This window comes from Glycine max, chromosome 18 (assembly GCF_000004515.6).
Source record: "Glycine max cultivar Williams 82 chromosome 18, Glycine_max_v4.0, whole genome shotgun sequence".
In the NCBI taxonomy this organism is placed as follows: Eukaryota; Viridiplantae; Streptophyta; class Magnoliopsida; order Fabales; family Fabaceae; genus Glycine; species Glycine max.
This window is the reverse complement of record NC_038254.2, coordinates 6,516,787-6,542,673: the sequence shown is the minus strand read 5'-3', so window position 1 is coordinate 6,542,673 and position 25,887 is coordinate 6,516,787. Positions and strand designations below refer to the sequence as shown.

General features: G+C 32.0%; 1 protein-coding gene and 1 long non-coding RNA gene across 2 annotated transcripts; one reads left to right on the top strand and one right to left on the bottom strand.

Moving 5' to 3' along the window:
- Positions 1 to 28: 28 nt before the first annotated feature.
- LOC100799329 (ruvB-like 2) lies at positions 29 to 4,167 on the bottom strand. Its single transcript, XM_014771184.3, has 3 exons — positions 4,075 to 4,167; positions 1,850 to 2,746; positions 29 to 887 (listed from the first exon to the last, which is right to left on the bottom strand). The coding sequence occupies exons 2-3, from the start codon at positions 2,596 to 2,598 to the stop codon at positions 239 to 241; spliced, it is 1,398 nt and encodes a 465-aa protein (XP_014626670.1). The 5' UTR covers positions 2,599 to 2,746; positions 4,075 to 4,167; the 3' UTR covers positions 29 to 238.
- A 7,723-nt stretch (positions 4,168 to 11,890) lies between these two features.
- LOC102667089 (uncharacterized) lies at positions 11,891 to 14,278 on the top strand. Its single transcript, XR_419358.4, has 2 exons — positions 11,891 to 13,067; positions 13,177 to 14,278. It is a non-coding gene; the product is annotated as an uncharacterized lncRNA (long non-coding RNA).
- The last annotated feature ends 11,609 nt before the right edge of the window (positions 14,279 to 25,887 follow it).

The following is a 25,887-nucleotide window of genomic DNA, read 5'->3' as shown; positions in this document are numbered from 1 at the left end:
AAAAAACAAGGGGGTAAATGCTCAGTAGTAACAGAAATTCGGTACAGCTTCTCATGTTCATGAATCATAGTATATAAGTTGCAAACTCCTGTGCACAGTTCAACCACGGGAAACTTCTGGTGATCTATATCAAACATAATTTGAAGCGCATTGACCAACCAGATCATGGAACAAAATGCTGCAACTTATAGAAAGACTAACCAGATAATTACAAATTCTCTAACTGATTATTGTAAATCTAAGAGACCATGGCATTGGCTTCATCTTCATCAGCTTCTCCTGTTTCATTGAACATGTACTGACTTTGATACTCCATTAGGTACTGTGTTGATCTTTTGACATCCAAAAACAGATTATAAACCCGATTTATATCATCCAACTCCACGGTCTTCCCCTTTTGCTTTTGGCATGCCAATGCAGCTGCTGTGATTAGATGAATAGCATATCTCAAAGATGTTTCTACACCTATTTTGGTTAACAAACACTTTGCACCTTCACTCATGTCTACGTCTTCCTCTTGGCATCTGATATCCAGAATCTTGCGAATCTCATCCTCCGTGTAAGGCTGAGTAGAGATGATGAGTAGTCGATCCAGAAGATCAATGGGGATCCCATGTGGGGATTTGTAATTTGTGCCTCTAATAGTCGTGATGCCTCTGTTGGTAGCAACAACTAATATGGGAGCCATATCATTCTCCAGCGCCCGATTGAGGAATGAAAAGCACTCTATGTCAAGCATGTGCACCTCATCAATGAAAAGGACACCAGGCACGATCTCTGCCTTTCCTTCTTCTCTCCACTCTGCCACTTTGGTGTCAATTTGCTCTCTGACTTCAGCACGAATTTCACCCGTATCTCCAGTGAAAAGAGCCAGAAATCCCTGTGTTCTGAAATCAACCATAACAGAATTAGATGATGGGAAGAACTAAAATGCAACCTGTAAGGCAATTTATAAGCCTAATTAACAAGTTAAGAGTATATATCCTTCTACAAAAAAGGAGGTAAACTGCTAATAAATGCCATACAGATAAGTTGGAAAACTTGATCAAAAGTTTCATATCTGTTCAGAATGTATTAAAAATTGGGGGGAAAATGGCACTCCACCATCAAATCATTAACTGCAAAGCACCCAACACTCATGTATCAAAGTTTTCAATACCAAATTCAACAAACACAAAATCTCGATTAACTGAATAAAGCGAATAGTGCACTACTTGCTTTAACAAGGACCATATTGATCTCCACACAAAAAATTGACCATCTACCCTCTTGACAAGTCTAAATTCCAACTCCATTTCCACACCATGCACATTAGAAGCATCAATGTAAATCCCCATATTATTCTTGAGAAATTCGATCCTCCACTAGTAGTATACAAAATGGGGAATAAAAAACACACAACAGCTTTAGCATAGAGGATCCACTATTCAAGGTCATAAGCACACAGCAATATTTTTATTTAATTACTAGTTATATGAATTCCCCAGTTCCATGATGTAGCCACTGCCTATATTATAATTAATTACTCAATCAAGGTTTTAAAAATGACCAGGTTCAGGATAAAACCTAGACTATATAGGTTCTATTTAGATAAACTTCTCCTTAAGTACTTATATGAAAAAAAATTAATAAACTTCTCCATAAGCTAAAATTAGCTTATGCATAAGCTAATTGGTTGAAGCTTTGTCGTATTAACTTCTCCAAAATCTGATTTTGAACTTGTACTTGAAGCTAAGCTTATTTCATTTTTTTTTTTCCAAACAAACCCTGTAACTTCTATAAGTAATAAAAAGATAACCGAATCATGATGGTCTGAAATAATCACAAAATTCAGAGAGAGAAGAGCAACCTGCTATTAATAACATCAATCTCGTGAAGAGTAACACAATGCACAACCTCCTTCCTCTTCTGTAACTCTCCATCGGGACACTGCACGAACTTCACCTGCGGCCCCATAGCGTCGAAGTCCCTCGACCGCGAAAACGACCGTCCAAGCTTCGTAATCTTCCCGGACGCCTTATCAATCGCAATAACATCGCCGCTGCTCACCTTCTCCTTCCCCAACGCCTCGATCATCTTAGCGCCGAGGTCGTAAACCGTTTCCATCTCGGTCGTCTTGAGCGTCAGCTTCCCGGTCTTCGCAGCGGCGCCAGACACCGCAGGGCGGTCGATCTGGACCTCGACCACTTCCCCTTCAATGACTTCGGCTTCTTCCTTGATGCGGACGCCGATGGCCTTGCGGAAGGCCTGGGTGAGGGCTTCGGTTTTGGACATTTCCAATGAGAAGATTTCGCTGGCAGCGATCATGGCAAAGGGGGTTTCGAGGCCGAGGGACTTGGCCATGCCCATGGCGATGGCGGTCTTGCCGGTGCCGGGCTGGCCGGCGAGGAGGACCGCGCGGCCGGCGATCTTGCCATCTTTAATCATCTGGAGGATCACGCCGGCGGCCTTGCGGGCGGCAGTTTGGCCGACCATGCCGTCCGAGACGGCGCGTGGCTCCAGGGAGGAGTCAAGGCCAAGGCCGCGAATATGGGAGTGCGCGCCCACGCGCTCAATGCGGGTCAGGTCGCGGCTCTCAGAGAGTTTCAGCTCCGCCATGATAGAAACGGCGAAGATGGTGCGAGGGAGAAAGAGGCTTTCGGGGTTTGTTTAGGGTTTTGATGAAGGTTTGGACTTCGGAGTGCGCTTGTGCGACACTTAAGTTACTGCTTCAGCATGTAACTATATCAATGCCGGGATCGCTAGACTGCAAAATTAGATGTATAGTAATTATGTATGTTTAATTATAATTTTACAAAACTTAGTAAAAGAAAACTAAAATTAATATAACATATAATGTTTTACATGAAAATATTAAAACTGAGTTGAAAATCAAACAAATCACACCATACATACAATATTTCACATGTTACTAAATATTTATAAATCAAGCAACTAAGTTGAAAATCAAATGTATAATAATTTGTATCAACAATATGATAAGTTAGACAAAAAGATTGTTTGCCGAAACATTATAAGCATAACCAACCAATACACATAGGTGTTGGCTCCTCCATTTTTTGCATGATTAAATGTAGAGTAGAAATGTATACATATAATTATATACATACATTTAATTGTAACTATGCATAATTTATTAAATGAGAAAAAAAACTAATAAAATTAAAATATATAATATATTTGATAAAATAACATTGTCTATCTAACTTTGATGATATTTATTGTTTTTCATGTTTTAAAATTTTATAAACAATGAAATACATATTTTAGTTTTATTAAAGTCATTGTAGTCAAATATGTTATTAGTATATTATTTGCAAAAAATTAATCTATAAAATAAAAATCTAATACGGTTAAGGTATTGAAGGCATTCTTGATAAATATATTGAAGAACAATAGTAAAACTAATTTAGAATATTAAAGAACAATGTCATGTGATAAATGATTTAATAAAAACACGAGAACAAATCAAATTATTTTTTAAAAATTTATAAAATAAAATTAAATCCAAAAAATAAAAAATAAAATAAAATAAAATAGTATTTAATCTAATGTTTATATATAATTTTAAAAAATTATATAAATGATGGATATGATAAGCATGACAATAAAACACATCACGAAATTGTATGTTATTCTTCATTTTTTATTCCTAAATATTATCTCTCTCATCTATGACCGACGATAAAAAATTTATATCCATCCAGGATTTTATATGGACTCTAACACATTAAAATTGTTATTATTTTGTAACAATAATTTTTACATATTTTATGTCTAATTTTAAATTTAAAACTAATTTTAAATGTAATTAAATTGAATGTCATAAAATTACTTTCTTGGTATAATTGTATCCATTATCTATAATTTTGTAGAATTGGTAAATGATAACCAAGAATAATTAAAAGAAAATGGTAATGATATAAATATATACTAATATTATTTGAGCCTAAGAAATCATTGAAAGACTTTAGAAAGATTGTAACATCTCCTAATAAAAAATGAACAAAATTGGAAGTAACACCTCCCAAGCAAATAAACTTAGAAGAAACAATCAATTGAATTCTATCATACCTGCCCGTGCCACAAGCAACACAAGAATGAAGGTACCCTTGCTAGTTGCTTCCCATCCTCCAATTCACTTCTCTTGTGCAAGGAAATTTTGTTAATTAGATAGCAAAGTGAATAAAGACTTTATATTCAAAACAAAATGACTTGTGATAGCCTTTCAAGCTTAATTAAGAGTAACGTGCAAGAGAACAAATCTAAAAAAAATAATAGAAAGCAATAGGAAATTAAAGAAGTAGATAAAAATTCCTTTACTCCAAATAATGTGCTTTTAATTAGTTCATAGATCTATGAATCAGGTAGAAAGTTTAGGGTATCTTTGATAATTTTATTTTTTTAAAATTAAACAAAAAGTACATTATTATCAATATTTTTTGACTTTTTTTTATCATCCAATATTTATAGAATTTTAAATAAACATAAAAAATATGGATGAAAATAGACACTTACTAGAAGTTGAGAAGTAAACAAAAAACACATTAAACAATTATTGCAAAATTATTTATTTAAAAAATTAAAAATACTAATTGATTTTCATTTTAAAAGTATAAATGGGGCAAAATATTAAAATCAGTGATATATTCACTAAATACCTTGTATTCAAAAGATCATCAACGCAAACTGGGATGTGGGAGTGTGTGCCCACACACTCAATGTGGGTCAGGTCAGGTCGCAGCTCTCATAGAGTTTCAACTCCACCATGGTAGAAACGGCGAAGATGGTGAGAGGGAGAAAGAGGCTTTCAGAGTTTAGGATTTTGGTGAGGGTTTGGACTTCGGAGTGTGCTTGTGCGACTGTTATGTAACCTAAAAGTCTTATTTTGGTCAAAGGTTTGATTTTGGGTCCTTTTTAGCCGAATTGTTAAATTTGTTAACAGATAAATCTAACATGTATGTTAAAAGGCTAATTAGGATGATAATTTGATATATTAATCAAAACCACATCTTTTAAATGGTTATATTTTCATCTAATTTGTTAACGGAAGATTTTGGCAGCAAGCAAGTATACCACTCCCACTGAGAGTTTCCATTAAAGCCCATTTATGCATTCCCTTGGGAGAATTAAACCAATGATATAGAGCATATTGAAGCAACCAATGCCAAACTTGAACTCACTTTGTCCGTGAGGTCATCTAGCTCTGAGGATCTGTCCGAAAATATCATTGAATTTATCCAATTCCATATAACCAATACTATCAAAAACCAATTTGAGTGTCACATTTGTCCCAGGAGAACCATTTTGAGCAGGAAATGGTAAAGGAATGCATAAAAGAGAAGAAAAAGAAGCTTCAAATTGAAATTTATGAATGACTCATTTTTTAAAGTTGTATCTTACCTCCAAATTATAGATGTTGTATCAACTCTAAAATTTTATTACCGACAAAAATATAGTGCACATTGTTAACTTTTTATGCCAGTAGAAATAATACATTTTGGAAATGTTTTAAAGACTTTATTTTAGGGTGTTTTTGATTTGCATTTTCATTTTTTGTTTTTATTTTTTGAAAATTGTTTTTATTTTCAAAAGATAAGAATTCTGAAAATATATTTGATATGATTTCTTATTTTTTGTTTCCAGGAAATAAATACACTAAAAATTTATGATATATTGATTTTCTTGTCTTCTTGTATTTTTATATTTGCTTAAAATTACATTTATTATCACCGTGTTTTCATTTTACGAGATTCTTGTTTTCAACTGAAAATATTGAAAATGAGATATTATTATTTCCATTTTCTAGTTCATTTGGGAAAATATTTTCACTGAAAATGTTATCAAAAATCCATCCAAACACATTTCCATCACCATTTTTTATTTTAGTGAAAATGAAAACAGGAAACAACCAAATCAAATACCCCCTTAATCATCATAATTATTCTATACCAATCTTCATGTTGCCTATCATAAGAAGAAAATGATACTTTTTTCCCTCCGATCCTATATATTAGCCATCTTCAACCGAATCATCAAGACTAAGGTAGGAAAATTAAGTCATTAAATATGTCTGAAAATAAAATAAGTTTTCATTTATACACTAACATAATTACACATTCATGGAGAGAAAAATGTTTCAGTTTCAATTGAGAAAGAAAACAAAAAGTACAGGTGATATGAGAGAAAAGGTAATAAGGGAGACAGAAAGAGAATGAAATATTTGAATAAGTACTCATATTTTCATTAATTGCATCAGGTGAAAGAGTGGGTGTTTGGTGCGTGGAAAATAGACTTTTTCTAGTAAGGAAGTGTTGAGAATAATATAAAGGACAAAATTAAAAAATCATTATTAATAAGTTAGTTGGTGACTTATAAATATGACTAAATATTTCTTCTAGAATGTGATCAATATATAAGATCGTAGAAATTTATAATTTTTTTAACACATGAATGAAAAGTCAATGGTATAAATAAATAAAAATATAAAAATATTTTATTTAAAAGGTTATATATTTTTGGTCATTTTATTCAAAATCACACCACCATAACATCAAGATTAACAGGTAGAATAGGCATGTAAAAACCAAACCATGTCACTTAAATTATATTCTTAGAAAATATTAAATTTGAAAAGAACAAATATACTTTTATATCTTTTGGAATTCTTATTTTTATACAATATATTTCTAGTAGTTGAATTTCTTAACAATTCATAAAAATGTCTGCTATATAAGTGTTACTAATATTAATTATTTTGAAATAAACATCCTATTAATTTCAAAATTTAGTGTTGCTTATAAATATAAAAAATCTCACTTTTATATTAATTATTTTTTATTTATTGAGCTTTTTAATATATTTTTTAACTTCATTTTTTTGTCTTAAGTAGTTTATCCTCAAATTGTTTTTATATTGATATAATAAAAAAACTATAAATACAATTTATAAACACACATAAATATTAACCCAAACTCATAAACAACATGAAAAATAAAAATATGTTAATTAAACTTGGCAGGAGGAACTGCATCAGTTTCCACATGCTGAGCATTAGACCCTCTGTATCACACTCATCATAAGTATGTTCTAATTAACAAATCCAGACAGTGCATTTTCCTCACTTTATTTCATTCCTGGCAGCCCCATTTTGAGCTCTGTTGCCTTGAGGTTGAGATCGTTTGTTTACATCTTCATAGTAGAATCTACAATCCAAACAATCAAATACATAACAAATTCAAACTTTTTTTTTTCCCACAGAAATAGAATCATACTTTTTCATTCATAATCAACTGAGCAATATAAGAAGGAACCATGCTAAAGGTTTGGAGAATAGGATAAGATGGACCGGTTTTTACTTAAAACCAGAGTTGCAACCAAGAAGATATTGCTAAGTAAAGATTAATTACCTCCAAATAAATATTGAAGTGAAATTTTCTTATTAAAAATAAATATTTATTATATCATATATGCAAAATCCATTTCCTTAAGTAATTCTGAATAATTAAATAAAGGGATATTATATTATTTTTAATTGGCAATTATAAGTATATTTTGTTTTTTTTTAAAAACATATTTACTTTAAATCCTCTCAATATGACTCTAAATTGTGGGTTTGGAAGTCAGGCCAAAAGTCCCCCACTCTACGACAGACATGACGTCAACAGCACGAAAATACTTGGTGATTCATATAGCAAAAGAACATAAGTTAATACAAGATATCAATATTGGTTTTGTGAATGAAAAAATAGGCGCTAAAAAATATTTATATCATTATAATTTTATCTTTTTCAACTCTCATTAGTTTATAATGGTGTGTATATGCGTGCGATGCACCACACAAATTATGTGTGAATAATGTTTTTTATTATTTTAAAATATATAATTTATAACTTGAAAAGAATAATAAATATATTTATAGAAATTAATTTCACATCAGAACATAATTATTTTAATCTCGCGTCCTCGTAACTTGTACAGTTACTCACTTATTTTTTTTTTCAAATTCTCTTTTCACCAAATTATAATACTAAAGTATATTTTTGGTTTAATTTTTTTTCAATTTATTCCTTGAGTTTAAAAGTTTCACTTTAATTTTACATATGTCTTTGAAATGTCTAATTGATTCTTCTTTTAACTTTTGACACTGTCAACATCCATTTTAATTAACATGACATCTCACAATTTATTATATATTATCAAGTTGATTAAGTTAGTATAGTAAATTAACATAATGATAAATTTGATCTAAAATTTAATGATCAAGTTGAAATCCTTTAAATTTAAGAGATTAAATCAAAACAAAAAATATAAATAAGGAATCAAAATTTTATTTTAACATTTTAATATCATTTAATTCACGGAGTGATCAAGTTGGTTAAAAGGAAGAAATAAGAAAAAAATACAATGCATTTATGTTTAATGACTTATATATATTTTTTAAAATAATAAAAAGTAAAAGAGTGTAATAAATAAATTTACTATTCGATTATTTTATCATACTAAATTTTATTATTCCAATTTCTTATAAAAAGTAAAGGATTAAATAAAATTTATTATAAAGAGAAACCATAAAAAATAAAAAACATAAAAAGAAAAAATAAAAACAAAACATATAAAAAAAGTAAAAGAAAGAAGAAGACGTTAAAAAAATTGTAAGAAGATAAAAGAAAAAAATTGAAAAGAACAAATATAGTTTATATCTTTTAGAATTCTTGTTTTTATACAATATATTTCTACTAGTTGAATTTCTTGACAAAAACATTAAGAAGAGAAAAGAAAGAAGAAAACGTTAAAAAAGTTGTAAGAAGAGAAAAGAAAAAAATTGAAAAAGAACAAACCTGAGAAGGAAAAAAAAAAGGTAAAACAAAAAGTTAAAAAGTACTGCTACGTGGCACACTTGTTGAATGTTGACATTTGGCAGGACTTACAGTAGAGTAAATAAATAAAATAGATGATAGATAACCAGTCAATCACATACAATTTCACTGTAACACGTTATTTAATTCTAAAAGTCTTACTAACCAGTTATTTTTTGCGTTGATTGAAAAAAATATTTATTATGAAAATTATAAAAGAATTATAAACAATGCAGTTTTATATATTGTAATAAAAAATTATTCCTTTTAATTCTTTAAATAATTTCCTAAAAACACCGGTAAACGTTCCTTTCAATATGTCTGTAAATTGTGGGTTTAGAAATCACGCGGAAAAGAGACGTAGCTATATTCCAAGACTTTTAATATGTCTCTAAATTGTGGGTTTAAAAACTTAGTTATTATAAAGTCATCCAAATTAAAACTTTTAATAAGTCAGCCACTTTAGTTATCATGATTTCCGTGTTTTGACTTTCTCATTGGCTTCCAAGCATTTTCTTTTATTCCTATAAATATCTCCAATTCCTTCTTTTTGGATACATTGGAAGCTGCAACATATATTTGTTTCTCAACTTCAGTGTGAAAATCCACAAAGCCTACCTTGTTCTTGTAGCCTTGGAGTTAACTTGTATTGGAATTAAGTATGGAGTCTCCAACACCAATAATCCCTTTCAACAATCAAGCCTTCTGCTTTTCCTCACTGCTATATTTTCCCATGTCCTTGCATCCTCCGCTGATATGACCAAACAAATTATCATCATAACATTTCACATGTCAGGGATAACTGGATGTGAAACACTCCTGTGGATTCTCATTAATGACTTTATGTGCTACTGTATGGTCAACTTGCTTCTTTTACTGCTGGCCAAATTCGTCTTCTTCAACCACGTCGCTCAGCTGCTCGTTTACTTCTTCAAATATATCAGTCAGCTGCTGCTCCATCTTTCATGTTCAAATCAGATGCCAAATTTGGAGCTGCAACCACAGCAAGAGCAAGATCAGGTGTAGCATACGTAACATAGTCTGGTCTCATCAATATATCTATATATAGGTTATGAGTTGTGTTTCTACCTTTTTGTTCATATTATTTAGTCTTATTTTTCTACAAAGATATGTTCTGCCGTGCTAGTTTCTTTTTTAAATTTCTAATGATAAAGGGGTTAGACTAATCCTAAGATCGTGTGGTTATTGACAGCAAAATAAACCAGGCTATTTTAGTTTTACTTTGATTTTCTATAAAAGTTGGTTTAATTCGATATACACATTATCATTTTGTTGGACTCAACAGTAGCTAAACTAATCATGGGCCAATTGGGATACGTAACTCATGATTGTAAAAGTTCTATATGACTTGATTATTGATCAATTTAAGGGTGAAGTTTTCTTGCTCGTGTTGGATAGGGCAACATTTACAAAAGAATTCCTATGGTAGGAAGAAAAAAAAGTCTTCCCCGTAAGAGGATTCTTGATGATGTTGATGGACTAGAGTAGTTACAACTGTCATCGGAAGATTGGACACCAAAAGAAAACTACTAAATAGAGCAAGGACTTGTATTTAGAAGCTTTCTGCCATGAATGAATTTTATTAACTTAAGCTTTCCTGGTCACACGCACACCAACTTCAACAAAATACCAAGCACAAAACTCAGTCCTTAACTTCAAAGTCACAACTGCAAAAAAAGTCTGCCCAAAATATCTCAGCATATAAACTGCTTGAGATTTATCCTTGAACATCCAAGTTTAGTCCTAAGAGATTCAATTGTGTTCTTGGTTAGAGTGTCAGTCATAAAATGTAAATAATATATCTTTTTAAACATTATTAGAGATGGTACTAGCTTGTTATGGTGTTGTTCCCACTGAGATATTTTATGTTTCAGCAGAGGATTGAGTTGAACAACCACTCTTTTTTGTTTTGTTTCTGTTTATCATATTTACTATCATCACTTTGCCTCAGCATGAATCAAATCTGATGCATCTGTTTTGATCAATTGAGGTCGTAAGTTTTCTGACTAATGTTGGGTAAAATTCAATTATATGAAGTCGATTTCTGCTCTAAGAAATTGTTTACGTTGATAGTATTAGGGAAAATCATATTGTGTACTGTCGGCCAATATTTAATAAGGAGTGAAAAAATAGATTTCTCCATAACAGGATTCTTTTGGTTTGTGCTTCGTAATGTTGTTGATGGACTACAGAAGGTACAACTAATAGTAGAAGCCTACAATTGGTTTGGGTGTTAGGGTAATTATAAATCGAAAAATAAATAATCCTGGTAAATTAGATTGATGCTAAAAAGAGAACAGAGCATATGTTTCTGTAAACTTGTGAATCATACATTTCTGCCATTGCTGAATATCATTTACTTAAGTTTTAATGGGCACACAGACGAACTTCTGCATAAACATTAACAAACCCCAAACTCAGTCCTAAACTTAAGGATCTAACATCTTTTGCTGCCGGAATGTCTGTCACAAAATTTCCCACAATATATGAATATAACTCTTCTCTCTTCTCGAGGTTTATCCTTAAAAATGCAAGTTTTTTCATAAGATATTCAAATGTATTTTTGGTAACAACCTTGGTCATTATAGTGCTAACTGGTTTTCAGAGTTGCTATGAGCTAGACTAAGCCAGCTTTTTCTCTTTCTTAGATTGCATGAAACTTAACTTTTGTGTGCCTAGTCCTATCATGCTTGACTGGAGTGTTAGGGATGGCAATGGTTGACTTATGATGATCCCACGATAAAATAGCTTCATTTCAATTTTGTCTATATTTTATTTTTTTATTTTTTCTAGCCAAATAGCTTGATTTGTTGCTAAGTTAATTTCTATTTCAGCAAAGAATTGAGTTGAGCGCCACTACTTGTTTTTGTCTATCATATTTACTATCAAGTATCAACGAAGTGTTTCTTCATGGATCAAATATGATGCATCTTGTATGACTTATCATTAAAAATGTGGAGATTATAGTTTTTCAAGCATTTACTCACTCAATAAGTTTGACTAATTCCAAGTACTAAAAGAGTATCAATGTTTTAGCTTTGCACCTGTTGAAGTCTCAACTACAATTTGTTCCTTTCCTTTGACGTCAAGTATTCTCCATTACCCTTGGTCCAATGAAATTATTTGCATGAGAAGCAATGATATTGGTGCTGCCTTTGTTTATTAGCATGCATCCATGCTGCTCTTTATCATGCTCTTGATGTTCTTCAACTTATCTATATGTCCTTGCTGATTTTCGTTTTGTTTCACAGACCTTCTCTACATCCTTCGGGATTGCAGGAAATGGCATTTATTATATCAGTATGGACAAGGAGGACACTTTCCATTTCTCCTAACATCATTATGCCTTTCACAATATTTTTTTCTTTATTTCCGTTTTGTCCAAGTTTCTTCCTTCAGTTGCAGGCAATTATATTGCTGTTGCATTCAGTCGTAGCTTAGACTTAATAATTAAGCTATTAATGAATGTAGTTCTGAAATTTTCTTAGATCAGCTAAAATAATATAACAAACATTTATTCAATTAACTTTTTGTGAAGATGTTTCTTGTCTGATTCTGTACTTTCATTTCTTTTTTCCCTTGGAAATGAGAGAATATACATACCATCTTCGCTTGAACTCTGCTCCATGTCAATCTGATCTTGCCGTGCCACTTCAGATTAGAAGATGAGGAATACTGCAGTGGAACTGAAAATGAATGAGCTTGTACTGGCACACTGCTTCTTACATGATGAAGAATCAGCTGTAGAGCAAATGTCTTGGTCAATGCTTGACATGCCAGTATCTTTGTTATGATTTTGAGAGTTATCCTGGTTCTTCCCCTCCTCTACCATATGTTTTTGCCTCTTCCGCGTAGGTGGTTCAGTTTTGGAATCCTGAAGTGCTGGCACCTTTTTATCATTAGCTAAAATAGTAGCTGATGGAGCCTTTCCCAGAACCACAACTTTTCGAGTGTCCAAATTTTCAAGAGTGTTAGAGTTGTCTACAACAACTTCATCCCTTGGTTCAGAGCCAGCAGCTTTTTGCTGCTGCTTCAGATTCCCACATCTTGAATATAGCTTCAGTGAGTCTTTCTCTGGCCAAATCTATATCAATTCTTGGCTTGGCATAACTCCTTCTGCTCTAAGCACAGGAAGCGGTGCGTCTGAAGGATGATGGATCCACTCAGTTGGCTTTCTTGCCATCTCAGGTAGCCATTGCCTCATATATTCACCTTCTGGATCAAATTGAACCCCTTTAATTTGTCACCAAAATTAGAGATGTGAGACTGCTAACTTTTATTTTGATTATATTTTCAGAATTCTATTCCGGTGAACTACTCTGATGTGTTGGAGATAAGAAAGACCATGGGGGTGATGATTTTGAGGCCTAATTCTGCTCCAGGAGCTGCGAGTAGTGGTAGCTCTGTGGAGTTGGGTGCTGTGGCAGCCATTCACATTCCGTTCCTTCATGTATCAAATTTCAAAGTTCAAGCACTAGAGTTTGGCCCTACCGTGAGATGGAGATAAAGTGGCTGTTGCCCTGTCTCATGCGTCTGTTCTTGAAGAGTCTCTGCTAATGAGACAGAATATGGAAGAGCGAAACTGAGAACTGCAACAGGTTTAAAAGAATCCAATGATGGCCAGCCAGGCAAGGAAGTCGTTTCAGAATGTCATGAGCCATGGAATGTGGAGGGCTATGCATTGTATTCTGGGGATGCTGTCATTGTTTCAAGAGGATAATTTGAGGTCTGAGAATAAGATTATTGGTGATATAATGTTGAAAGTTGGCCATGTGTTCTCCTCTCCAGTTTGATTAATGATGTAATGGAAATTGCAGAAAATGAAAAGGGAGGCTTCCCGTTAGAGATGAAACCTTTCCTTCTGCATTCGATGATGAGGGAAACTGCTTCCACTGTCAAGTGCTTGTGTGTTTATGAAGGCTTTGGTTTTGAAATTGATGTCCAGAAGTCTTTCCCTGAAACAGTTATGGGTGATGAGGCAAGGGCTTTTCAAGAAATTTTACACATGATTGGCTATTTATTGAACATGAATGACAAAGGGACTCTCAATTTTTGAGTTTTTCTTGAAATTGATGGTGGAGACAGGGATGATACAATATTTGAATCTGGAGATCAAGCAGTCAAAATGAGTATGTACATATAAAATTTGATTATCAGATTACTAGTTCTCAGCCAGATGAAGCAATTTCAACAATACATTATACTGGTAGGAGGCAGTACTACAATAATGAAACTAAGGAGGGGCTGAGCTTCAGCATGTGCAAAAAAGTTGGTACAGGTAGATGCATCATTATCTATATCTAATTTGTGTATCATCATCGTCTATTTGATTATAGTCAGATGTATAATTTCCCTGTTAACTTTTTAGCAGTACCTTATAAAGGACACATTCCTCCTCCTCTCTAGTGAATTTATGTGATCATCCCTGTATAAATTGTTAACAGTTAGCTTTAGACATTAGAATTACATTGGTAAACTAATCATTTGGTTCTTATTGGCAACACTCATTTATGAATCAGTTCCTGTATGAAAAAAATTGAAGTTATAGTCCATATACGCTCTTATTACTTATTAGTACACATTGGCCCCTGCTTTTACTATGTCTCTTAAGTTGTAGTCCCTATATGCCCTTATAGCCTTATAGAGACTAAAACTTAAGCTTTTTTTCATACAAGGACTGATTCTTAAGTGAGTGTCACCTGTAAGGACCAAATGTTTTGTTAGCTCACTACATTTTATGCTTATAGGTAATAGGATGATCTTTGGTTTGACAAATTTGCTTGCTGATCTGAATTTTCATAATTGTCCAATGTGGAATTGTTTATGATATTTGGAATGGGTGGTGAAACTATCATAATAAGTTAGATTGGGTGATATTGCTAACAGATCAGATTTAATAATACTTAGGAAGCTTTCTATTTAGTCAATGCCTCAACAAATCTTGTGCTTGGGTGATATTGCTAACAGATCAGATTTAATATAAATCATTGATATTGTCTTAAAATATTATAAATCAAAATATCAAATGATTTATAATAACTATTATAAATAATTGATATTGTCTTTGGAAGGCCAAACCTGATCCACATCTTGGCCATGTTGAATTAAAAAAAATATAAGTTCAATATAATAAAATTTAAAATAGGAGTAGAAAGATACATAATGATGCCAATTTTTCATGGTAAAAAACTGTAGGTTTAGTTATATAATTAATGCCTTTGATTTATCAAATTAGGAAATTTAATTTGGTGATTTCAAAAAATTATTTAATTGAATTTCTTCTTGTTCTCAATTATTTGATATTAGAAACCAAGAATCAATGGGCAAGTAATGATCCTGCATTTTCTACTTTTTGCATTTTTTATTTACTCATCAACTTAACATACATCCATTTGAGTAGACCTTTCTAAGCTTTTATACCCTAAGTTTCATGTTGATCAATGTTTCTTGTAAGCGCCTGCAGAGGTGAGATGCTGGAAGATCAGAAAAATAAAAAACAAAAAATAATAACCATTGAAATAGATCGACTTCGATATCTTGTTGAAAAATCATCAAATTCCAACAAAATGAAACTCAACAAAATCAATAACACATTCGTTACGAAGGACGAATCCAAGATTTTAATGACTAGGGATAGACCAAAATCAATCAAATACGTAAACATTAAAATTCACCCAAAATAGTAGCTTTAAAAGCTTAGTCTGTCATGGTATTAGTAACGTGAATAAGAAAATTAATAAGTGGATGCCAACATATTAATTGGTCATTTGAAATCTTCATGAAAATTCACTCTTCAGATAATTAATGACAGTCCTCAACTAATAGGAATATATATATATATATATATATATATATATAATCTCTGTATTATTAATTAATAGGCCAAAGCCAAGCGCCTAACTGGCCTTGCCTTAACAAGCCTGGTGTCTTTTACAGTAAATATATAACTCCTATTTTATACAACAATAACAAGGTTTTAAACTACCCAAACTTTTCAGAATATAAATGCATGTATGTAAAGAAAACTACCCACGAGCAAAACTAATAATAAAATCACAACTTATTTATTGGATGGGACGTCACACACGAACCAAAACATGAGTACACAAGCACACATGCACCAGGCTTTTCTTACAAATACTACTACACCTCTTCTTTCGGCGGCTGCATTTCTATAATTGGCATCTCATGATCAGCAAAGATGTTAGGAATATGATTATTGAAGAAGCATAAGAAAGCTACCAGTGAAGCAAGCATGTTGACCATACAGTACCAGAAAATGTCAGTGAGAATAACCCAGATGAGTACCTCACATCCAACTATTCCTGACAGGTGGAATATTATGAATGGAGCCCGCAAGTTCGTGTCTGCCATGGATGCCAGGCCATGGCAAGTGATAGAGGCGATCAAAAGGGGCATGGCTGGAGTTGATAGGAAGGGATTGGTCACTGCCTCTGTATACTTAATTTGAACTGAAGCTAACAGCAAAGTAAACGGAATAACGTACATGCCTTTGCCGTAAGAAGAAGAAGAAGAAGAAAGGGTTAGTCACAAGAAGTTCGAAGTTTTGGATACGTATTTATAAAACTGATCAAGTTGTATGGGGGCTCTATTTTTCTCTTGCATCAGATAGCGTGGAACGGGTTGACGTGGCAGGGCGCGTTCGACGTGGAACAGGTTGACGTGTTCCTTCATAGCTTTCTTATCTAACAAAGCATACCTAGCAATTAAAAAATAATTTTCTGAGACGTAACAACTATCTAAATAATAAAAAATTGATTTTCTGATTTTCTGAGCTGGAAGACAAGAGAAAATAAAACTATCAAGGAACTGAACAAGGAACATATATACTCGTTAAAGGAATGGCTAAACAGAACAAGGAACATATATACTCGTTAAAGGAATGTGGCCATGGAGGGGAGGAAGAAGATAGAGAGGAGGAGAGGGGAAGCTTATGGAGGAAAGAAGAGACCTGCTGGCTGGAGAGAGAGAAAAAAGCTATCAAGAAAAGAAGAAAAGTAGTAGTGGGTTGTTAGGTAATGAGGTGAGACGAAGATGTGAATCAGTTGAACAAATGAGATAATTAATGAAGAATTTTGATGGTTGATGGAAATGTTACCATTGTTATTGTTGTTATTCACTGTTGAACAAATGAGACAATTTTTTTTTCTATATTTCTCTTCCAATTACCTTCATTTCTTTCTAATTTCACCGGGTGTCACTTGACATATTAGATGTTCAAATATTATTTTTCATGAATATATTGTAAAAGTACATATTTTTTTTTGTATAAAAAGTTAAAATGTATACATATAATTTTCTTTTAAAATGGATAGGAGGGCCAAAGCAATTTTTGGTTGGTTGGGGTCCGCCGCTGTGGACCAGGAATCCCTGTATACCCTCGGCTCTTACGAATCAAGCTGCTAATAGCGTTTCTTTCCGTGTTTCTTACCGTGTTTCTTACGTGTTCACAACCATCATTAGATTTTATTGATTTTAAATCAACGGTTCAAAATTTTCTTTCTTTTTTATTTTATTTATTTTCTTTTTTCTTACTTTTCCTAATTTACACCCACCATCTGCCCTCCCCCCTCCCCCTCCTCCCTCGACGTCTAGCTCCTCCCCTCCCCCGCGGTGGAAGCCCAAGGCAACACCGTCCGCGCCCTCAAGGCCTCCAAAGCCGCCCAACCAGAAATCGACGCCGCAATCGAAGCCCTAAACGCGCTGAAGCTCGAAAAAAGCTCCATCGAGCGCTCCCTCCTCGGCGGCTCCGACTGCCGCAAGGCCTTCCGTCAGTCCGTGGTGAACACCCTTGAACGGCGCCTCTTCTACATCCCCTCCTTCAAGATCTACCGCGGCGTCGCCGGCCTATTCGACTACGGCCCTCCCGGCTGCTCCGTCAAGTCCAACGTGCTCTCGTTCTGGCGCCAACACTTCGTCCTGGAAGAGAACATGGTCGAAGTCGATTGCCCCTGCGTCACTCCTGAAATCGTTCTCAAGGCCTCACGGTGGTGGGTTTCGTAGAGGAAGAGTCCATGACGAGGAAGGCAACTCAGATCTGAGTGGAAGAAGAAGAGATGAGAGAGAAAATAAACGAGGGACAAGTCTGGAGGAGATGCGCGAGGGTGTGAACACGTGGCGCATTGTGGAAGCGGAGGAAGAACCAGAGTCCCTGCTGCTGCGACGATGGAGGTGCCGCCCCCGCCGCTGGGCTTCCGAGAGGCCGAGAGTGATTCGCCGCCTCGCTGGCGGAAACCACCGGACCTACGGCGGCGGCTTCCTCGCCGTCTCCGCTGTATTGAGGGGAGTTGTTTGAATTGGAATGTGAGAGAAAGAGTAGGGACAAATCTGGAAAGACAGAAAAGAAGAAAAGAAAAAATGCAAAAAGGAAAAAAAATCTAAGCTGTCCATTGAATCTAACGGTATATAGTGTTCACTCATTAATTTAATGTGTTGAATTCGCAATGTCAAGTGGAAAAGCATTATTATTCAACTTTTCATTCTGGCCTTCACGCGCGGGATTTCGTTTCTATAATTCATACCCTCCCATTATACAGAGGGATGCGTTTAACAGAGATTACTAATATTTTACTTTTTAAAATCATGTAAATAAGTGTTTATATTTTTCATTAATAAAAATTATAATAATATAACATTTAATGCATTAATCATTAAAATTAATAACTTTATCATATATGTCAGTTTTTAATTAGACAACAAAATTTTATTGAATACGCATATAATTAAACTACTTTTTTGGGACAAAAGACTCTTTTGTAATTTTTAGGTTAAAATATAATTTTGGGAAACACATTTAAAAACACGTGTTTCCAAAAAGCCTTCTATAAATATTCAGTCGAGTTCTTCACAATCCACTTCTTTCTTCACAATTGAGAAAACTTTTATAGAAGAGAAAACTTTCCTTTTAAATATTAAACGTTACATATTTTATTCATGTTTAATTAATAAATATATTTTATTTGTATTTTTGTTAATTTTTATTTCAAATTAATAGATACTTAACAATCAATTTTAAATATTACAGTGTCAATTTTAATATATTATTAAAACAACTTCGATTTTGTTTTTTTTTTTACCGTGATCACTGTAAATTTATTGACGTTTAATTAATAAACATATTTTATTCTTATTTTTGTTAATTTTCATTTCAAATTAATAGATATTTAACCATCAATTTTAAATATTATGTTAGGATATAAAAATAATCATAATTTTCAAATTAACAACCATATTCTGTTAGAATATGAAAATAATCATAATTTAGTCGATGACTTATTCATAATTAGTAGGTACTTAACAATTAATTTTAAATATTACAGTATCAATTTTAACATATTATTAAAACAACTTCAATTTTGTATTTGTTTTTGCCGTAATCATTGTCAACTTATTAACTTTTAATTAATAAGCATATTTTATTTATATTTTTGTTAATTTTCATTTCAAATTAATAAGTACTTAACAATCAAGCATATTTTTTTGAGAAAATTAGAGTGATGATGATCTCATTTTGATTGATGGAGAAATTTTTATGTTACTTTGTTTTAACCGTTTAAAGTTGTAATTTAATAATTATGATTTCCAGGCAATGCATTTTATTGTTTACAATTTGCTAAAAAACGTAAATTGAAAACACATTTTTAATATTAGTTACAGTGAGTTATTTAATATTAGTAATTATATTAATTTCACTTTCGTATAAAAATATTTTTTCCATTAAAAGTATGATATGATCTTTTCGTTTTGATAATAACGAAGTTACGAAAATTGATTCCAGTATTATAAACTCTCTCATTCTATTTACTTCTAACCGTTTTTCCTCTTCAAATTTAGAATCAATTGTAGGTAAGATTTTTCAAGTGAAAAATCATTAAACTATGTTCTTTACTTTCATTCGCTACCTATTTTTATCTTTTTTGTGTTGCATGTTTGGGTTCCTTTCTTTGGTTCTTATCCTTTTCCTTTTGTTAATAACTTTAGTCTTTAATATGGAGTAACAAGTGAATTGATGAGTAAAAAGTTAATTGATAGTGTCACAATCACTTTAACATTTCAATAGCATATGACATCGTCAAACTATTTAATAGAAAAATTACATGTAATTTCTTTTATAAGTTATAATGTTAAAAATCTTTAAGTATAGAATAACTCACACTAATAGCGTAAAATAATTTATATATTTAAAAAAAATAAAAAAAATAAGTTTCATACTTGAATCAAAGAGTAGATATTTCAAATTTTTATTGAAGAGTTAGATATTTTTATTATGTTAGTTAAAAAATAAGATTATTGTTAACATCAGATTAATGTTTCAAACGAAAAATCAATAAATAATTAATAAATATAATTTAATGTCAATCATCATCAAAATAAATCAAATTCATCAATGTCAATCAACATTTATTGCCAAAAACGAGTATGTCTCCTTCTGATTCTCCATGACCATTCAAACTAATTGGAACTACTTCATTTGAAATACAATTAACAAGTCTACACCTTGACGCATGTTTCAAATTCATATTTTATTTAATGTATTTTTCTGCCAATACTTAAACATTATTGTTATCCAAATAAACTAAATTTGTAGTCATTCCATAATGAATTTTAACACTATTGATAAATATACAACAATATTTTCATAATAAAAGTCTAGCACGGGAAGTGAAAAAAATTATCATTGTGATACAGTAATATGCACTGATCAGCAATAAATATGGATTATGCACAGTAAAAGCCTAGCACTTAATATACTAAGTACATTATTAACTATTCATTATAGTTGTTCACCTCCCCAACTATTGAACAATATTCGAGGAGTTTTAAGTTTTTATACTCGGGTGTTGTACTATTTTGACATGCTTTCATTTTTGTTCATTATATATGTTTATGAAACTTCTCCATCATTGTATCTGTTCATGAATATGTTGAGATCTCCATTATTTTTTTTATAAATAGTAACTGTAAGTATTTTTAAACATTTTTCTTTGTGTGAAAATATTTATTATTCAATAAAATAAATATACATTACTAAGAACAATTTAATTGTGGTGGTACATATTATAAAGTAATATGTTATTAAGATTTATGATTTTTTCGCTTATGGTATATGTTATTACAAGATTTATTGACTTTCGTATTTTTTATGTTTATCTTTTTAATCTTTAAAATATTTTTTTACATAGCCTCTAATAAAGAAAATAAATATTAACGATTATGGGAAGTGTAATAGCCTCGCAATAAATATACAATCGTATTCATGATATTTCTTCCAGCACGAGAAGTGAAAAATATTATCATTATACTGATCAGCAATAAATATGGATGACGCACCGAAACAGTAAAAGGTTAGTGCTTAATATACTAATTACATTATTAGAGTATATATATGGACTAATAGACTAAATGTTTACTGAGGTGCAAAAGATTATCATGGGAAGTGAAAAAGATGATCATTATATGACCAGCAATAAATATGGATGACGCATGGGACAAACATGATTACTTTTCAGGTTGACGTCATGAGACCTCTCTTACGTTTTTTTTATAATTGTTTGTTTGTGAATATATTATATGTTTGTCATAGTACTTTGAATTGTAATTCCATTAATCAGTCTTATCAGACAAAGTTCCATTTTTGTAATCTGAACCATATTACTAGACTATATGGTTATTTGTTATTTTCTTAAATATACAAGTTAATTTTTTTATATATTCTTAAATATTAGTAATATTTAACATTTAAAAAATCTCAAATATTACTATAAACGGTTTCTTTATGTTACAATATCACATAACTAAGACAACTGTTAAATGTTTGTTATTATATCACATCCACTAAAGTATATTGATTTTAAATGTCTACTTTTCAGGTGAATATTGATGTATATATTTATTTATCTTTCTTTATTGTGCAACTTCTCTTTCATTACTAGAACAACATCATCCAACAATCTACAATAGCATTGAGTTTGTTTGTATTTTTACTTTATGTTACTTTTTCTAAACATAGCTTAACATTATGATCATACAAATAAACATCCTTATTGAACTTTGCCCATGTGTTGGTAATATTCAAATAGGAGTATGAGCTCAGGCGTCGACACGGACAAAAGACTAGTTTATAGAAAAACATGGGTCGTGTAGGCCCACTTCAACCTTCTTCCAAAGCGCGTGAATCTAAGCCTTCTTGAAAAACGAAATAGAATCTAAGCTGTCCATTTAATCTAATGGTAAATGACACTACTCCACTTAAGCCTTCTTGACCTGTCCATTTAATCTAACGGTGATACAAGCTGCTGAGATTAGGGTGCCAAAACGCCTGGAAAGTTAAATCACGTGTTCTATTCACAACTCATGGCATTTTGACCTAACTGGGTCACTTTTACAAACTTATTCCCAATATAGGTCTCTTTTTAAACTATTTCAAAGGTGGGTCTGTTTTTTACGTAGCCATGCAAAGCCATGTAAGTGTATCGCCAGTATGAATGGCGAAATCCACAAGCCGTTGACACGTGGAATGATACCGCCAGTGGAGTCGGCGATATCGGTGTAGATACCGTCATTGGAGATGGCGATTTTGCTGTGGCAAGTTCTCGCCACTCTGAGTGGCGACTTGGCCTTGCGCGCGTGCAGGCTATGCACAGGAAGGTCTCGCCAATGTGTGTTGCGAGATGAACGTGCCTAACATTTGTAAAATTAATACAATACCTAAAACTATTATTACAAACTATATAAAATTTGGCCATGCGAATTTCACAAAGTATCATTCAGAATCCTTTCCCTCTTCTTCTCTATATATGTGAAAATATCATTATTATTGTGCTTTTGAGGTATATTTTTATTAATTATTATTGTTATTATTATTATGATAGAGTTTTGTTGTTACTACTTAATTACCACTGTGACTCATATGAACCATGAAATGTTGTTGAGCCACGTAACAACCCAACTTTGATGTCTTTAGGACACATGGTGGCTACGTGTCTTTGAAGTGAATAGGTGTAGTTCAGCAAATTGAAAAATTCAAGCTGGTTGTCGCACACATCATGCTACTGCTATCATTTTTTTTTTCAATTGGGAAATTATTTATACACATCATATGCTAATAATATTTGAAATGAAAATGAATTTTAAATCAGATATGTGTGATTTTTGTTGGGAAGTGATCTTTTGGCTGACATGCACCAGAGGGAGATTGTTATATTATTTGTTTTTACATCATTTTTATTTTTATACTTCTTTAAAGCATTTGAGAAGAAGTATTATATTATTTGGAAAGCAAAGATGTTCTGTATAAGTAGAAGAAATGTATAGACATGATTACGGGGAGCTAAAGCCAAATGCAAGTTTGAGGTGTAAAAATGACCTAACCTATAATGTGTTTGAACTTTGAAGCTGTTCCTATAGCCTGCGTCCCTCAGGTGTCCCCCCAGTTATCCCCTCGAAGCACGCAAGGCCAAGTCGCCACTCAGAGTGGCGAGAACTTGCCACAGCAAAATCGCCATCTCCAATGGCGGTATCTACACCGATATCGTCGGTTTTACTGGCGATATCATTCCACGTGTCAACGGCTTGCAGATTTCGTCATTCATACTGACGATACACTTACATGGCTTTGCATGACTACGTAAAAAACAGACCGACCTTTGAAATAGTTTAAAAAGAGACCTATATTGGCATTAAGTTTGTAAAAGTGACCCAGTTAGATCAAAATGCCCACAACTCATTATTTCTTAGGCAAAGATTAGGGTGCCAAAACGCGTGAAAGTTATCACAATGTGATCACAACCATTAGATTTTATTGATTTTAAATCAACGGTGTGGTTCATTTGCTACACGACCCATGTTTTTCTATAAACACATACCAGTGTGGTTCATTTGCTATGCCAGAAAATCCAGGGATGAGTGAACACTCTCACTAATCCACCCATCTCCATAATCGCTCCCCGCAACAAAAACCTTCTATTCTAATCAACTAATCCCTTCACATTTCACACCCTTATATTTGAATCTCAACTTCAGTATGAAAATCCACAAAGCGTACCTTGTCCTTATAGGCTTGGAGTTAACTTGTATTGGAATTAAGTATTGAGTCTCCAACACCAATAATCCTTTTCAACAATCAAGCCTTCTGCTTTTCCTCACTGCTATATTTTCCCATGTCCTTGCATCCACCGCTGATATGACCAAACAAATTATCATCATAACATTTCACATCTCAGGGATAACTGGATGTGAAACACTCCTGTGGATTCTCATTCATGACTTTATGTGCTACTGTATGGTCAACTTGCTTCTTTTACTCCTAGTCAAATTCTTCTTCTTCAACCAAGTCGCTCAGCTGGTCGTTTACTTCTTCAAATACATCAGTCAGCTGCTGCGCCAAGTTTCAGGTTCAAATGTTGATCAGATGCCAAATTTGGAGCTGCAACCACAGCAAGATCAGGTGTAGCATATGTAACATAGCATAAATATGTATTCTTGATTTGTACTGATGTTCTTGTTGAATAAATTCCTGTTGTTTGCGAAAAAAATGACCTCATTTGAAAAAAACTCCTATCCTTAACGAGGAACTTGATTTATTTAATTTATATATATTGAGAGTCTAAAAGTTTGCTACAGTGATTTGGTATCATAGATTGTGTTTTATATATATATAAGGGGCAAATCCAGAAGTGTATTAAAGGGGTCGGATTTTGTCTTGACATAATTATTTAAATTTTAAAAATAATTATTTAATAAATAATAAATTTAAAACTAAATTTATTATTAATTTTGTGAATAAAATAGAGATCTAATCTTCTTATAGGTTTTTTTTAGCAAATATTAACTCAAAAAGCTTATTTCTTATATTAATTGACAATATAAAAGCTTTTTTTTTTACACTAATTAGGTGTAGAAATTAAAGCCTCGTTTTCAATTTTACAGAAAATATAGGTCTCATTTCAAGTGGTTTTAGTTGTGAGTTTCAAAAAAAATTTAAAACAATTTTTTAATTTTAGTTTCATCTCCAATTTTTAGTTTTAAAATAAAATTATTTTAAAAATATCACATCATAATGAAATCTTAGGATATTTGTTTTAGTAGGAACAATGATGAACAGTATAGATTAACAGTATATATTTTAGAGATTAACAGTATGCATGCTATACTAGTAATTTAATAATATCTATTTTTATGGTAACGAAATTATCTATTGCTAAATATATCATGTTTTCAGTATTGACCTGCAACATTTAATTATAATAATAATTTAAATTTTATATATTAAACAAAGACTATCCTAGAATGAAGATAAAAATGTCTAATCATTTCTATAAAACTTTTTTCTTAATATGAACTCATTTTAAAATATGAGTTTAATATTTATAAAACTTTTTTCTTAATATGAACTCATTTTAAAATATGAGTTTAATATTTATGTATTAACGGTGTAAAATAATTTTACATTATATTTAATTATAAATTATTATTTGAATTATTTTAAGATTTTTATTTTAAAAGTTAATAAAATTATTTTGGTGGATTGTGTAAATTTTTTTTTATAGTTTCAACATATAACCATTTTCCTCTTAAAATATTTCTAATTAATGCCGAAGAACATGTATTAATTCCCTTCCCTCGAGAAAAAATGTTCTTACGGTATACCATTCTGTTTACACAAATTAATTACAATATATCACATAATTAAAGATATTTTCACACAGCATCTAAGATTAATTTGTTTGAAAGATGAATGATATGAAATATTCTTTTTAATTATAAATAAAACCCATATGACTCTCACTTTTCATTTAATAAAATCTACATAAATTTCAATGAATAATAGAATATATTAAAAAAAAAACGTAGCACAACAGCATTTTTCTTCTCTAAAAAGTTACAAATTGATGAACTTTTGATTTTGGAGTGTACTGCTTCAGTGGCTCTCATTTGTCTTGGGTTCACACTGGTAAACACGGCAACGAGACATATAAAAATAATGGAA